Source organism: Tetrahymena thermophila (assembly GCF_000189635.1).
Source record: "Tetrahymena thermophila SB210 genomic scaffold scf_8254798, whole genome shotgun sequence".
In the NCBI taxonomy this organism is placed as follows: domain Eukaryota; phylum Ciliophora; class Oligohymenophorea; order Hymenostomatida; family Tetrahymenidae; genus Tetrahymena; species Tetrahymena thermophila.
Genome location: NW_002476554.1, coordinates 248,523 through 265,778, shown reverse-complemented (window position 1 = coordinate 265,778; position 17,256 = coordinate 248,523). Strand labels below are relative to the sequence as shown.

General features: G+C 25.3%; 5 protein-coding genes across 5 annotated transcripts; 4 read left to right on the top strand and 1 right to left on the bottom strand. All coding sequences in view use genetic code 6, as the record gives it.

Annotated features, from left to right (window-relative positions):
- Nucleotides 1–2,274: 2,274 nt before the first annotated feature.
- Nucleotides 2,275–7,275, bottom strand: TTHERM_00170450 (transmembrane protein, putative; the record flags this gene model as incomplete). The annotated part of the gene is made up of 1 exon (XM_001008702.1): nt 2,275–7,275. One exon carries the CDS (start codon nt 7,273–7,275, stop codon nt 2,275–2,277), a length of 5,001 nt encoding a protein of 1,666 aa, XP_001008702.1.
- Nucleotides 7,276–8,256: 981 nt separating this feature from the next.
- TTHERM_00170440 (cell surface immobilization antigen) lies at nt 8,257–9,779 on the top strand. Its single transcript, XM_001008701.3, has one exon. The coding sequence runs from the start codon at nt 8,286–8,288 to the stop codon at nt 9,591–9,593; it is 1,308 nt and encodes a 435-aa protein (XP_001008701.2). The 5' UTR covers nt 8,257–8,285; the 3' UTR covers nt 9,594–9,779.
- A 431-nt stretch (nt 9,780–10,210) lies between these two features.
- On the top strand, nt 10,211–10,695 carry TTHERM_000170439 (hypothetical protein; the record flags this gene model as incomplete). Its single annotated transcript, XM_012795788.1, has 2 exons — nt 10,211–10,477; nt 10,534–10,695. The coding sequence occupies 2 exons, from the start codon at nt 10,211–10,213 to the stop codon at nt 10,693–10,695; spliced, it is 429 nt and encodes a 142-aa protein (XP_012651242.1).
- A 1,286-nt stretch (nt 10,696–11,981) lies between these two features.
- Nucleotides 11,982–13,766, top strand: TTHERM_00170430 (cell surface immobilization antigen; the record flags this gene model as incomplete). Its single annotated transcript, XM_001008700.2, has 1 exon — nt 11,982–13,766. The coding sequence occupies exon 1, from the start codon at nt 12,027–12,029 to the stop codon at nt 13,764–13,766; it is 1,740 nt and encodes a 579-aa protein (XP_001008700.1). The 5' UTR covers nt 11,982–12,026.
- A 1,305-nt stretch (nt 13,767–15,071) lies between these two features.
- On the top strand, nt 15,072–16,757 carry TTHERM_00170420 (cell surface immobilization antigen; the record flags this gene model as incomplete). Its single annotated transcript, XM_001008699.2, has 1 exon — nt 15,072–16,757. One exon carries the CDS (start codon nt 15,072–15,074, stop codon nt 16,755–16,757), a length of 1,686 nt encoding a protein of 561 aa, XP_001008699.2.
- Between the last annotated feature and the right edge of the window lie 499 nt (nt 16,758–17,256).

Genomic DNA, 17,256 nt, shown 5'->3' with positions numbered 1-17,256 from the left:
TTACTAAGAACAAAAGAAAGATAGATCGATAATACAAATTTCATAATAAAATCAAAAGGTTTAAAAAATATGTGTTAACATCTAATAATAATATTAATCTGAGAAAAAGCAAAAGATAATTTAATCATAGTATATTTTATTTTCTAAAATTTATTCTTTTCACAAGATTAATCAATAGAAGAGAGAATTAAAATTCATTAATTATGGCTAGTAAAGTGCTAGTTCTTGCAAAAAATATATCTTTATAGATTAAAATTTTTTATATAAACTCAAGCTGATCAAAGTAAGTCACTTAACAAATAAATTCAAGCTTTACCTATAAAAAATTTGCAAAAAATACACCTTTTTAACATCACTTGAATTTATTCATATTTAAACATTCTATTTAGTTAGTTATAAATAAAATTTATTATCCGATAAAAACTAATCTAATAAAGTAAAGTAAATACTGGTTAAATTTTAAATTACATTAATCTAATACATCAATCAATCAAACCAAGCTACCTAAAAAATAATAAGTAAAATCTCCTTCTTAGATGAACTAGATTAAACACTGATTAAGGATCTCAACTTTTTTAATAACCTTCTAACAAATAAAAAGAGTTTTCATTAAAAGGATTGATTATATATTATAAGTCTACTTCTCTTAAAATTAATAAAGAAAGAATTATTAATTTTTTTGTATTGCTATTCCAACTATTTGGAATAGAATAAAACAAATATAAAAATAATTTAACTCTATTATACATAAAATCTAATATGAACCATATTAAGAATAGTTAAATAAAGTAAATTTTTATTAACATCATGGATAGAAACTTTACATTAATCATCATATTTTTTGATTATAATAATTAATAATAAAACATTATTACAATTACTTTTATTATTTGAAGCGGTAGTATTAGTAGATAGCATACAAAAAAATATAAATGAATTTAATGATTTTAATATGTTAAATTACTATCTTGTTTTAAACTTAAAATTATTGATATTAAATTTTTCAAGTTTAACTCACTTTTTTAACAAAATAATTTATTAGATTCAATGAGTTTCAATCGCGCGCGAGAGATTATTTTCTTTTTATTTAGAGATAAATTCTTGTAGTTAAAAATCTAAAATCTATTGATTAATTTATTCCTTATTTTTGTTTAAAGCTTATTTTTTTCATGAATAGCTTTTAATCTCAACATTCAATCAATCCTAATAAATTTCATTATTTGTTTTTTTCTTTAGCTTTTTTTTGTTTTATTTATTTTCAATTCCAAACAATTCGAAAAAACTCTGCAATTTTTCCTTCAATTTTCGAACATTTATTTATATTTTTCATTTGATAAGAAATCTCTTAGATTTAGCACATTCTTATTTAAGTTAAAATCATGATTAATTTTTAATCAATTTTCATCTAAATTTTTCAATTATATTTTCTTAATTTTAATATTTTTTCAACCACTCATTTTAAGCTTTTTGTTTATACTTTTATTCAATTTCTTTATACTTATATTTAAAATTTGTTTTTACCTAAGAGTCTGTCTAAATTCATCATATTTAATCATCAAATGCTTCACAAAAAACCTAAAAACTGAAAAAGTCGATATTAAAAAATTGTAAGAAACAGTCAAATTTTGAAATAGAATTTTCTCAATCTTAACATTTCATTAAATAGCTTTTTAAATAATTTAAAAATATTGTAACAAATTGATTATGAAATATTTCATAAAAATTAAAAATTTTAAAAATTGAAATTGATTTTCTTCTTCTTTTTAAAAATTTTTTATATTTGATAAACATTCAAATAAGTACATACTGCAATATATATTACCTCAACCTCAATTATTGAGTTTTATTCCTTAATGTATAAATAATTTAGTTAAAAGAATATATATATTATTAATCTTAATAATTTAATTTATTCACAAAATGACTAACTATCTTTTAAATTTTTAGCATAAATTAGATAAGAAAATAGACCACTAAAAAACAATAAAAAAATAATTACTACAAGGCATTCAAATTTAATCTAAATAAATTAAATTATTCAAAATAAAGTCTTTTGTTTTTTTAAATGTTTAGCATAAATTTTATTAGAAAATAACAAACAAAGAAACTTTGAATAATAAAGGAGAGCTATATAAATTTTAATCAATCAAATTATATAATATATTTATGATCATCTTTAAAACTATTATCATAATTTTATAAGATAATAGAAAACTAAAAAATTTGAATTATAAAATAGAATAATATTTTTAAAGAATACATTTATAAAAGAAATCAATTATTGAGATTTTTAAAATCTATTAATTATAAATTATTTGATTTATTAGAAAATATAGCTTTTATTGGTTGAAATTAAGGAGATGACTCATATTAGGTATATTCAGTTAAATCATTCTAATCTTGAGAATCAAATATCGATTACTTAACAAAAGGAGACTTATTTAATTTTTCTTCTGTTTTAAAAATATTTTGATATTTTTAATTTTTTATAATTCTATCAAAATTATTTGACAAATCATTTATCTGGATAATTGATTTTTGCAGTAGAGATTGAATATTGATTGTATTTCTTTTCTACACAGAAGTGCTGGCAGTTAATTGGCTTTTTTACTTTTCAAATGATTTTTATTTTAACTATGCTTCTTCTATTTCCTTCAAATTTTGAAGAACTTCTATGTTAAATATTTTTACTACATAATTTGATATATCAGAAATTCTAATCTAAAAAACTTCAATGTCATCTTCAGTTGGAGTTCCCTTTAGAATAATTAATCCATTTTTATGGATAAAATTTAACCAATTTGGTAGCTTCATATTGTTTTGTAAACCATAATGTAAATAGTCGCAGTTCATGCATTTCTTGAGAGGGAGAATACAACTGTCTATATCTCTTACATGCGCCTAAATTCCTACTATGTTTTGCATGCCTAGCCACAAAGATTCTCCAACGCATTTTTTAAAGTAGCCTAGTTCATAATCAACAATTCCAATACCATCACCAATCAAAACATCTTTCAAGATATTTAAATGAACAGTATTAAGTTCAGTAAGCTTGTTTTTTCTTTTGATTTTTTCTTTATATTATTAAAATGCATCAATAACTTGTTATTCTTTTACACTGAAACTTTAGAACACCTCATTTAATGTAATAGCTTCAATAACTACTTTATTTTATAGTTCTTCACATTCACTTATTCCAATACGTATATATACTCTATACCAATCATTTGCAGAATATTTCTAAGATTAAATTGCTTCATTTTGCAAGAACTAATAGAAGTCCATCAATTATTTATTTTCTTTTAAAATAAACTTTTACATGAGAATTTTAATGCTTTCAAAAATTAAAGTTTCATTTTTTTATAAAATCTTTTACCTGTCTTTACTGAAAAATCTTTAAATGCCAAAAAATTTGTAAGTTAAATTAATCTTATCCATATCATCGATTAATTTTACCATATCAATTCTACCATCTTACATTTGAAATTAATATAGATTATCATTCTATTCTTCAATGATATCATGCTCTTATTTATTTTAGTGTTAATCATGGTTTTTTTTTATTTTTATTTTTTTTTTAAGTTTAGAAGCAAAAATTTCTTTTGAGCTATCTTTGCTTACTTCTTATGGCTATTAAGCTTCTCTTACGCTTAACGGTTTCAAGTCTTTATTTAAAACTTAGCTAACATTTTTTTTTTTTTCTAGCTATTTTATGTATTAATTAACAATATATTAAGCAAGTAATACATTTTAGTCAAGTAATGGAATACATTTAACAAAGAGTTTATTATAATTTACCTTTTCTTAAGAATATATTACTTGCTTGTGGTAAATAGAGTTGATGAATAAGTATTTATATTTATATATACCAAAAAAACTAAGTAGAGGAGTGGCTATTTAAAATAAGAGGTTTAAAATATAGCTTAAGGGAAGTTTATTAAGCTTGATTATAAATTAGTCAGAAAATGTTGAATATCCATCTGTTGCACTCACTTTGATAGTTATTTGTGTGTTTAGCAAAGATATTGGAGCAATACCATTAAATGTAAATGATACAGGTTGAAATTTAAGCCAATAATCGCTAGAAAGTGCAACAAAAGTGTTTTAAAATTAACTAGATTTTATTTCTACTTCGTAGTTTATTGGGAACCCATCTACATCTTTGAAAGTATTTGCTAAAAAAGTTATTGTAGTTTATTCGAGGACAGTTAACTCTGCACTGCTAAATTATTCATTTATTTATTATTAAAGAGGAGCTGTCTAAGATATTAGAGATTTTAAATGGATGTAACAATCTACTGCATCTGATAGAGATTAATTTATTACTAAATTTGGATTCAAATTATCAATAATAAGTAAATTCACATTGAAGTTATTGATTTAGTTAAGATTTGGATTTAAATAGTAAAATATCTTTTATTTCATAACTGAATTAACTGCTTCAACTGTACCATAAATTAAAATTGAAGCGCCATTATTTGAGATTGATACAACTACCCCTTAGTACTACTTCTAAACGAATGTACCATTAGTAGATTTTTCCAAATCTATCGTTATTTAAACTGTCACTTCTGAGGAATATGTTTCAATCATCTAATTTCTAGTTGGGTCAAAAGTGAGTGAATTCGAAACAGTAAAGGCAATAGGATTGTAATAGATACCGCGCTATAAAGTTAGAATGACTAAATCATTTAAGCGTTGACTCTAAGGAACTTACAACGAAGATAAGTTAAGAGGAGTATTAGGATCAAAGGCTGAGGATACTAAATTATTACTTGAAATTATACCACTTTCTTTAAGGAATAGGTATATTTGCTGACTTCCATTTGCATCTGTAGGAATTTCCGGATAGATAAAGCTCTAACTAGTTATGGGAATTCCTGTTTTAATAATTAGTAAATTTTAAGTAGGAGTTGTTAAGGACTATGATCCTTGCTTGTCAACTAAAATTTGTATAGAGTTATTTATCTATATGAATTAGATCCAGCTTGGTAGAGCGTTTCTTTGGTAATTATTATAATAGAACACGTCCATAATTTACATTCCATCAACGATATAAATAAGCAGAAGCTGAATTAAAATGTTTTGACCTATTTTAAGATTATTTGATATTGCTTTAAGCTGGTTGTTGGGTTGAATTTCATAAAATGAAGAGTGAATAGCAACTTAACTCTTGAGAGGAAAAATTCTCAAACCTTTATTACTTGTAGAAAAAGCGTACTACAAATTGTTTAAGACACAATTAGAAATAGATTATTCATTATTTTCAATGTATTTGCTTAAAACATAAGGATTGTTTAAGTCATTAAGGTCTATAACATTAATCATACCGCTGTAATCCATTGAAGAAATAATTGCATATTTTTCATTTTAAATCAATGTGATATGATTAGCCCATCCATCAATGGTAATTCTGCTAATAAATTTAAATTAGGGCAAAGCTGATAAATCAAGAATTGCAAAACCCGAAGTACCATCACATACATATGCGATGTTTTAGTAAATTGAAGATTTGACAATTAATTCAGCTCCATTTGTGTAAATTTAATTAATAAGATTTGGTTTTGTAGAATCAGAAATATCAATTAAAAAAAACATTCCTATTGTCCTTGAGGCTACAATACAGTATTTGTTATCATCAGTTAAGGCGATCGCAGAAGTATATCCATTCAATTATAATGGAATGTTCCAGTAGCTTAAGATTTTCAAATTGAATTTGTCTGTTGAATCTAAAATAACAATTCCTTAGTTGTAATTGACAATCAACAGATTTTCGTCCTTCGAAAAGACAAGATCTTCTCCTCTTGGTGGATTACTATCTTTAACAGTTCCAACAATAGGGAAATCAGTCTTTGCATAATTAGCGATATTTTGGATGTCATAAATGTACATGAAAGCTCCATTTTCTCTAACTGGTCTGTACATGTAGCGGTTATTATCATAAAAAACCATAGTACAAGTTCTAGTATTTTGGATTGCACTCATTCTCTTAAATAATGATATATTATAAGGATCTCCGCCTTTCAGTTAAAGAAAATCTAAATCTCCGCATTGTGCAGCAATAATAAATGTTTACTCTTAAGAAACATAGCATCTCCACTGAGCAAATGATGATGAATAAGAAAACAATTTCGATTAATGACCATTAAAAATATTAGGAAAATTGTCATTCATATTTGGTTACACTCTCTAAAAAGCTAGAAGTTATATGCCGTCAGTATAAAAAAGTAGATTCTAAGTATTAACCATTTCTATTCTGGTTGGGCAGCCTGGGATTTTAATTTAGTAGTATTAAACTGGATTAGAAGGCTGGCTAACATCAAAAATTATGAGTCCTTATGAACGAATTGCTGTTATTAAATACTTAGAATCTTAAGATAGATATGACCCATAAAATACTGGTTATTGTAGCAAATTATACCACCAAAGATCTTGATTTGGCAAAGTTATTGGATAGGTCGAGGGATCTGCAGTAAATAAATTAGCTAAAGGAATAACTCTAAGTCCCCTCCACGATTCAAGAATAATCATCCATTTAAGATCTTTGGTAACTTCAACTTAATTAGTGTAACGAGCATAAGCCCAAGCAGCTTAAGGCATAGTTACTGCCGTGACCTATTAGTTTGAATCAAGAGTAATTGTTAATTTTAGCACATAAACACCAGCAGATAAATCAGCAACAAAAATCCACTTAAAGTCATCAGTAATCCTAATAAATCCCATAATATTATTAGATTTAGCAAAATATGTGGCTAAAATTGGCATCGAATCAGATTATAACTTCGATTAAATATCATAAGCAATAATTGCTCCTTTATCTCCTAGTAATATAGCTATTTTATCATTTTAGACCAGATAAATATTTGTAATTACACCATATTACTCTTTACTCTATTTAATTTATATTAGATTGAAATTTTACTTAAGTAAGACAGAATACATTGATAGCCTGTTATCACATGAGGTAAATAGAAACTAACTATCCTATGTTATAGCAATTGCACTTATACTTTTACCAATTAAAGTGTTAATGGCATTGTCTATTGGCTATTATTTGTTGTTGTCAATCCATTTAATTCCGTTTGTTAAAAAAGATACAACTGTATAATCTTTGTTAGAGGAAGTAGAAGAAATCTGTTATTTAGTAGAGAAAAGCTGTGGAGGAAATTGAATCTATTGAAAAATGAAGTCATAAGAGCTTGAGGTAATTCCAAACACTAACTTAGCAGATAGTAGAAGTATGATTAAAATATAGTTCTAATATTAATTAATCATTGCTTAAAATGCGTCTTTTTCAATAAAGTAATGTTAATTTTTATGTTGAAAAATTTATTAAAACTAAAAGATAATATAATTAAAAATTGTAATTTATATTTAAAAAAAAACTTTTTTTATTAAAAAATGATAAAAATTTTTAAATGATTATGCTTTTATTGAAAATAAGTAATGAATTTTTTTATTTTTAAACATCAGAGAGAAGATTGCTATTTTAAAACTCTTAATACCAATTGCTTAAATTATCAAACAAACAATTTAAATGGAAACTATTGACTGAAAATTAAAAAAAAAGCTCATTTGATTTTTAATTGATTATTTAAAAAATATATAATTACTTTTTTAATCTTTCAAATAAAACTTTAACTGTCTAAATTAAAATATTTTTTAATTATTTTTGTTAAATATAAAAGTGACACTAATTAGTAAAATTTTGTTTAGATTGTTGCTTTAGAAATTATTAATAAAATAGATAATTTTATTATATGATTACATACATTTTGAGATAGTTAAATTTATTGTAAGAAAACATACTTTTCTTGATTATATGTATACCATTAACAATAAAATGTCCAAAACAGTCAGGAAATATAAGTTATATTTTGAGCTTGACTTTAAATATCAAAAATATATTTATGGAAAATTAAAATATCTTTATTTATTTTATGTTAATATCTTGTATATTACTAATCAAAAATTGTTTCAGTAACTAGATCCTAGATCCGGTATTTATATTAAAATTAAATATCTAAATTTTATGGGAAAGTAAATAAACTAAAGTAGCCTATAAATCAGAAAAAGTAAATAAAATGAAATCAATGCATTTTTTTTTGAATCTTAAACAATTGCATAATTAATAATAATAATATTTCTGACATTTTTCGCTTTTAATTAAATTTATTTATAAGCATTTTTATCATCATTTTAACAAGAAAAATATAAGGCTCATTTCAATTACCTTACATCTAAATATAATAAAATTCAATCTTGAAAATACCTCAATTACTAAAATGTAGTAAGAGTGTTTGGTAGAGTAAAAAAATCTATTTTTTATTTTATTAACAAATTGTTTGTAAAAATAATCAACATATAAAGAATAGGAATAATCTAATAATTAGATGAGTATTTGTTTTTTACTTCATTTTTTAATTTAATTATTGTTAGTCATTTCCTAAAAAATTGGAAATGAAGTTCTATGCAGTAAACAAGGAGACTGTAATTCTGATAAATGTGGCGTTTTTCCTGGAGCAGTTTGGTAGGATGGATTATAGGAAGGTTTTTGTGCTATCCAAGACTGTTCTGTTGCTTAATTACCTAGCTCAGATTTGAATGATTCCATTTGCGGAAGCTGTCCTCCTAATTTAGGTGCTATTTATGCTTCCTCAGATAGAAAAAATTGTGTAGCATCAACTCAATCGTGCAGCTCTAATTCAAATTTTTCAGATAATATTTGTTAAATTTGCAATCCTTCTAAATAGTATGCAAGTTCTGATAAAACATAATGTGTTGCTTCTTCTCATCCATGTAACGTAACTTCTGGTTGGAATGATTCAAACTGTTCATTATGCATCCCAACAAAGCCTTATGCTTCTCTAGATGGAAAAACTTGTGTAGCCTCAACAATCCCTTGCAATTCTACTTCAGGTTGGACTGATTCTAACTGCTCTTAGTGCTATCCTTTAAAACCATATGCTTCATTAGATGGTAAAAGCTGTGTAAATTCAACTATTTCTTGTAAATCTTAAAGTGGTTGGACTGATTATAATTGTGCTATTTGCTATCCTACAAAAAAATATGCTAGTCTAGACCAAACAACATGCATTTCATCATCTTAGTCATGTACATCACCAACAAATATGACTGATTCAGATTGTTTATTGTGCAATCCTACTACACCATATGCAAATATATTATAAATTTATTGCGTTGCTTCCTCTGTTTCGTGTATCAACAGAAATCCAAATATGGCTAATTAAAAGTGGACTGATAGTGATTGCTAAGCATGCTACTCTGTTGGCTATAGAGCTCAACTAAATGGGTCTGCTTGTGTTAATTGTAATGCTTCTTTAGGATTATCAAACGCCGATTGCTCTTTATGCAATGGGTAAGGGATTGGTACTAATTAATATGCTAATTATTTAGGATCTTGCGTTCCAGTTAATTGCTCAAAAACCAGTGGATGGGTTGATTCTGACTGCGAAGTTTGTAATTCAACAACACCCACTGCATCAAGTGATGGAACTATATGCTTGAACACAACATACTCAGCTCTACTCTTTATTCATATTATAAACTTTATTTTCCTTTTAAATGTTTGATCTTTATCAATGACTTTAATTAACGAGTAATAAATATCTCTTCTTAGTTTTTAATAAGTGCTACTTACTCTCAAATATAAAAGTTATTGCCAATTAAAAAAGTGATCTTACTATCTGTCTTCTATATATTTATTTATTTATAAAAGTCCTATTTTCTTTATTATATTATTTTTTTAAAGTCCTTTTGGTATATTTAGTTAATTTGGCACTTTTATACATCATAAAAAATATTTTTATAATATATTTATGTAATCATAAATAAAAATAACTATTTGAAATATCAAAACTATTCCAAACTGATAGTTTCAAATATCACCAAAGAACACAGAGTAGATTTTAAATATCTTAAATAATACTTTTTATTTATATATTTGTCATTACTTTTAATAGTAGCTTAATTTTTAATTAAGTTTATGAAATTTCATTTAAAATATTTTATTTGTTCAAATATTTTTATCATAATCATCAAATAATCTTATTGATAGAAAGTAAATTCAATTACATCATTAATTATGGTCTTTTTTTATATGCATTTTAAAGAAACAGACTATAAAAATATTTACATTTTATCTGATTTATTTACTAAAAATTGAATATATTTTGATGGAAAAAAATTTATGGCTAAAAATTAATTCTTATTTATTAGCTGTTTACAATAAATCAAGCACTTTAAATAATTTTAATTTGTATTCAAAGCAGATATTTGTTACAAAATTTTTGAGTAAAAAAATTTTTTTTAATTTCTTTTTCAATAAAGGCTAAAAAAAGAAATTAAAAATTAGGTACATAATAATTTAAAATATGATTTTTTGGTTAAAATGAGAGTGCCACAATCTAATTATATAGACGAAGAATAAAAAATAAATTCAGAAGCAGAAAAAAGTGTAAATAAAACATATAATAATTCTACTTTATTTTAAATATTATTATTAAATAACAGGTGGAAAAATAAAAGATACTTCAATAATCTATTTTTAATTATTATTGTATCATTTGTAGACTTTTTATATTTCAAGCTCCATACTTACTTAAAATAAAATATTAAATCTATAATTGTAAATAAAATAAATTAAAAAGTAATGTTCATTTGTAATATATTTGATACATAGGAATATAATTGTTGTTTGTATTTTGTTTCATTTGTTTGAACGAAAAGTTTATAGAATAATATTGAAAATTTTTGAAAATTATGAAGGATAGATAAACAAAGATCTGGTATACTTGAGAAATAATTTAATTAGAGTATTTTTAGATTACTAGATTGATAAACTTCTTATGCATGAGATTTAAGACAAATATCCACTAATATGAAATAAACATGAATTAAGAAGTGTGTACTAAATTTTTTAACACCAATAAAAAATTGCTCCGCTAAAAAAAACAAAATTTACATCAACTATTTTTTAAATTAATCTATATTGCCTTAACTAAGGATATAAAATAATCTATTTCACTCATTTGGAGCTCTTCAAATTGGAAATTTATAATTCTTTAGTTAATAAATGAATTTTTGGTCCCAGAAAAAGTTATTACTTTTTTTTTTACTTCAATTTTATTAATTTTGAGTAATTCAGGTTTGAAAAAAGTTTATAGCAACCCCAAAATTTGACTAAATATTAAACAAGTTTTTAATCAATAATATTTATTTGAATGAAGCTTTTTATTGTAAATCATTTAAACAAAGTAAACAATGTTTGCCAAAAATTGCTTAATGACTATATTATATACATTCTTTCAAAGTGAGAAAACCTTTTAAAAGTGATATTTCAAGAAATAATTTGATAAAGATTTACTTCAATATCAATTTATAATTTAAAAAGTAATTTAGGATAATAAAAAATATAAAACAAGCATCAGCTTTAATTATTAATCCTGTGAACAAAAAGCTTTTTAAGCTCTCATCCATCATTACATAAAACTATATTTTATTGAGTTTACTTTTGTTATGAAAAATCAAATTAAATTTATTCTAACTTTTATGATTGAAATAAAAAAAAATTTATTTCATCAAAGCGCGATGATACTTGAATTCGATTGATAAATGAAAATACTATTAATTTATATAAATTTAAGACATAATTCTATATGAAACTTTAAGATTTTAACATGAATATAATCTTAACAGTTACCCTTAATATATAAAAAATGGATATGGATAAAATTTTTATTATTTAAATATTTCTAGCTAGATTTTGTGTCTTTTAAGATTTAGAAGAAAGAGTTTGTTCTAACCAGAAATTATAATTAAATTCACCTCAATTTTATTAAAGAATTTATTTATTAATTTCTTATTTATCATTTTGTAAATATTTAGGCTTGTTTTTTCGGATTTTTTTCTAAGATTAAATTGATCGTAGGCAGTACAAAAAAATATAATTTAATAATTTCAAAAATTGTTCTATTTATTATAAATATCAAAAAAATAAATATCAAATGAATTTCAAATTATTAATATTATCTCTTAGCTTTATTTATTAAATATTCTCTTAAGGCACTGGAATAACAGTGTGTGTTTCAAATTCAAGTTGTTCTTAATGTACTTCATGTACAAATTGCTCTAATGTAACTTGGCAATATAATCAAAGTTCAAATACATGCGCAGTTGCAGATTGCACAAAAATTCCTTCTAGCCCAGAAGGTCTTACTGATAATCTTTGTGCTAGTTGCCCTCCATCTACTGGAGCTAATTTTGCCTCTCTTGATGGTACATAATGTGTAAGCTCATCATAATCATGTATAAATGCAACAAATGGAAATGGATAAAATTGGACTGATTCTGATTGTGGAAAATGTAGTTCAACATATTAATATGCAAATTCAAAAGGTACTTAATGTGTTAATTCTGGTTAACCGTGCAACTCATAAAGCGGTTGGACAGATTCAAATTGTAGTTTATGTTTTCCAAATACTTTCGCAAATAGTTAAGGAACTGCTTGTGTTGGATCTTAATTTTCTTGTTAAAACAGATCTTAATCTTAAAATTGGTCAGATGATGATTGCAAATTATGCAATCCCTAAAAATAATTTGCTACTTCTGATTTTTCAAATTGTTGTGCTTCATCTTAATCTTGCCAATCCAAATCAAATTGGACAGATCCTGATTGCTCATAATGCTAGCCAAATACCTTTGCATCAAACGATAAATCTAAATGTGTTGCTTCTTCATAATCATGTTCATCTAATAATGGATGGCAAGATACTGATTGTTAACTATGTTTTACCAATTTAAAATTTGCAAATACTTAAGCTACATAATGTGTTAATTCTTCGTAAACATGCAATGCAGGTTCTAATTGGAATGATACTGATTGTTAATTATGTAATAATTCACAAACATTTGCAAGTAGTGATAAAACAAAATGCGTTAATACTTCTTAAAGCTGCTCTTCAGCTTCAAATTGGACTAATTAAAACTGTGTTTTATGCTCAACAAATACCCCTTATGCAGCAGCTGATAAATAAAGTTGTGTAGCATCTAGCTAACCATGTAATTCTACTTCTAATTGGTCTGACACTGATTGCTCTTTATGTAATCCAAAATCCCCTTTTGCATCTCTAGACTATAATAGCTGTGTTAACTCTAGTCAGAGTTGCACCTCTGTCTCAGGTTGGAAAGATTCTGATTGTAAATTATGTAGTCCAAGTACATAATTTGCTTCTTCAGATGGAACTACATGTGTAGCGTCTACTTAATCTTGTCAATCTAATTCAAACTGGACTGACTAAAATTGTGGATTATGTAATCCATCCACTCCATATGCAAACTCTATGAAAAATGGGTGTGCAGATCCTTCTATTTCATGTATTGTAAGAGATCCCACATAAGCATCTCAAGTATGGACTGACTCTGACTGCTAAGCATGCTATCAAGTAGGCTATAGATCTCTCCCCGATGGCTCTAATTGTGTAAATTGTCTAGCTAAATCAGGAATGAGTAATTCTGATTGCGCTCTTTGTAATGGAACAGATGATGGTGATAACTAGTTTGCTAATTCCTAGGGTTAATGTGTTTCTGTTAATTGCTAATAAACAAGTGGATGGGTAGATTCAGATTGCGCTGTTTGCAATCCAAAAACACCTAACGCCTCCAGTGATGGAACAACTTGCTTAAATACTACTTATAAAGCTCTCTTAGCTACTTCTTTAATAGCTTTTTTACTTATTCTGATATGACTGTTCAAAAATATTCTTTTTCACCATTAAATAAATATATTAAAATAAAATATTTCAAATGAATTTAAAATTATTTAGAATAATTTATATTCTTTTTTAACTAACTAACTAACAAAATAAATTAGTATAAAATTATATTTAATTTTCAATAAATGTAGAGGTCTCTAACTCTTAAATATTTAAAATTTGTAAATTTAGATGTATTCATTTAATCTTAAATAAATTTGAGAAAGCATTAAAGGCTAAGGAGTTTACTTTTGATATTCAAATATTAATTTAAGTTAACGTTATTAATAGTGTAAATATTAGAAAGTTAAATTTAAATTGCAGTGAAAAATGAATTTTATTAATTAATATTTACTAAAAAAATATGTCAAAATAGAATCTATACTTCAATAAAATTAATATCAATTAAATATATTGAAATATCTATTTGTCTCTCTCTGTAAATTAAATTAAGTTATTTTACTATGGTTTTCTATTTCAACTTGACTTGATTTATTTACTAAATTCCTTTTGTTACAAAGTAAACAATCTTTTTTTTTTGACATCATATATTTTGTTAACTTTTTCTTTTTTTTCTAAATTCTTTGTTTTTTTAATAAAAGAGGCTCAAAATGAATTTTTAAAAGATCATTTTTTATGATTGAGGTAAATTTTACTTAAATCAAAATTTTTAAGACTGTAAATTAAATTCACATTTTTTTTGTTAAGCTTTACTAAAATTGCTAAAAGGGTAAACAATATTTTTGTTCAAATTAATGTCTTTAGTAAATAAATTATTTCCTTTTATAATTGAAATTTAAGGAATTAGCCTAAATTATGATTTTCAGAAAAATATAGATATTCTTTTTTTAATCATATTTATTAAATATTTTGATAAAATTGTTTGTTAATAAAGGCTAACTTTAGCAACATTATTACAAAAATTCGTATTTTTTTAAACTATTTTCAGGGTTAATTTGAAATTTTGAGAAGAACTTTTGTGTTTGTTTTTTTTTTCCAACAAACATAAGTTTTACACAAATACAAAAATAATATTAACTAAATTTTAAAGCTATAAATACTGGTTTTGCTTCTAAATATAACCCAGTTTTTTGTGAATAGCTTCTATCTATCTATGTTTTTTTCTGGTAAATAATAGCAAGAATGGAAATTTAATTAAATGAAAATAATCTTGAAATCAAATTCTTCACATGAAAAAAATTGTAATTAATTAAAATTAAAAACAATTAGTTTGCATATATGAATCAATATTATTAAGTAATGAAATTAGTTTAAAGCATATTTATTGCATAAATATGTATGCTTTAGTTTGTTTCTGCTGGTCAAGGAAATGATGTATAATGCAAAAGTTAGAATTAATGTTCAACAACTGGTTGTGGAGCTGGTGTAAGTTGGATAAATGGCGTAGGAGCAAATGCATGTGCAATAGCAGATTGCACAGTTGCTTTACCTTCTTCAGGATTAAATGATTACATATGTAGTAGCTGTCCTCCTTAACCTGGACAAGTTTACGCAAATTCCTCAGGTACTGCTTGTGTATCCACTTCTCAATCCTGCTCAGCTGTTTAAAATGTTATTGACTCTGATTGCAGTTTATGTAATTCAAAAACTCCTTTTGCAAATTCAAATAAAACTGCATGCTGTAACTCAACTGCAAGCTGTTCTACTGCTACAGGTTTAACAGATAGTATATGTGGTCCGTGCAATCAGGGTATAAATTAAAATATATTTGCTTCTTCTGATGGATCTAAATGTGTCAACCCTTCTTAAAGCTGCAGCTCTACTTCATAGTGGAAGGACTCTGATTGCCTAATTTGTAATCCTTAAAAACCATATGCTTCTGCTGATAAGTCTATTTGTGTAGCATCAAGCTAATCTTGCTCCTCTTCATCTGGATGGAAAGATAGCGATTGTATCCTTTGTAGTCCTACTGCACCATTTGCTGCTAAAGATGGTATGAGTTGTGTTAATTCTTCATAATCTTGCAGTTCTACCTCTAATTGGACTGATTCTGATTGCATTTTATGTACTCCCAAATCACCATATGCAAGGTTAGATGGTTTATAATGCGTAGCCTCCTCATAATCATGCTCCTAATCTACAAATTGGCAAGATGCAGATTGTAAGTTATGTTCTCCCCAATCACCATATGCGAGCTCAGATAAAACTACTTGTGTCAATTCAACTTAAACTTGTAATTCTTCCTCTGGGTGGATAGATAATAACTGTAATTTATGTTCGCCTTCAAAACCCTTTGCTTCAGCTGATGGAAAAAGCTGTGTAGCTTCTTCATAATCATGTAGCTCTACAACCAATTGGTCTGATAATGATTGTATACTATGTACTCCTTCAAAACCTTATGCATCAGGAGACTCAAACAGCTGTGTTGCTTCTACTTAATCTTGTAATTCTACTTCTGGTTGGACTGATTAAAATTGTTTCTTATGTACTCCTACAAAAATGTATGCTACTGTTGATGGAACTAGCTGCGTTTCATCTACTTAATCTTGTAGTTCTAAATCTAATTGGACTGATAATGACTGCGCTCTTTGTACTCCTTCTACCCCTTTTGCTAATTCAAAAAAAACTGGATGCGCAGATCCCTCTGTTTAATGTGTTGGAAGAGACCCCACACAAGCATCTTAACTCTGGACTGACAGTGATTGTTCAGCATGCTATTAAAATGGTTACAGATCCTAAACAGATGGATCTTCTTGCGTTAATTGCCTAGCGACTTCAGGAATGACCAATTCTTCATGCGCTCTTTGTAACGGAACAGATGATGGAGATAACTAATATGCCAATTCTTTAGGTGCTTGTGTTTCAGTTGACTGTTCATAAACAAGTGGATGGGTAGATGCTGATTGTTAGCTTTGCAATCCTTAAACCCCAAGCGCTTCAAGTGATGGAACTGCATGTTTATCTACTACTCATTAATTTATTCTTATAGCATCTTATTTATATATCCTTTAATTATTACTCTGAAAAATAAAATAAATAAATATCTTAATCAAATAAATTTATAAGTAATCATTATTGTTTTATATAAAATCTTTAATATTTCTACTTATTTCATATTAATTTCTTATTGAAACTCTATTAGAAATGTATGAATATATATTTTGTTTATTCATATTTTGAATAAATTTCCATAAAAATATTAATCAAAATAATTCAACGCAATAAAAATTTCTTATGGGAAGATCAGAAAGATACTAAAAAATCTTAAAACACAATACATAAATAAATATTATTTTTAAAAAAATAAATCAACATCCTACACCATAATTCCTAAATATATTAAATATTTTGATCTAAAATAATTCAAATAAAGTCCCTCAATTTGATTATTCTTATATGACACTTAATAGTTAGAAAATAAACTAGTAATACTTTTTAGAGACTGACTTATTTTTATTTCAACCTCTTAATAGTTGTTATAATTTGTGTATTCTTTTCCAGCCAATAAGCTACTTACATTAGA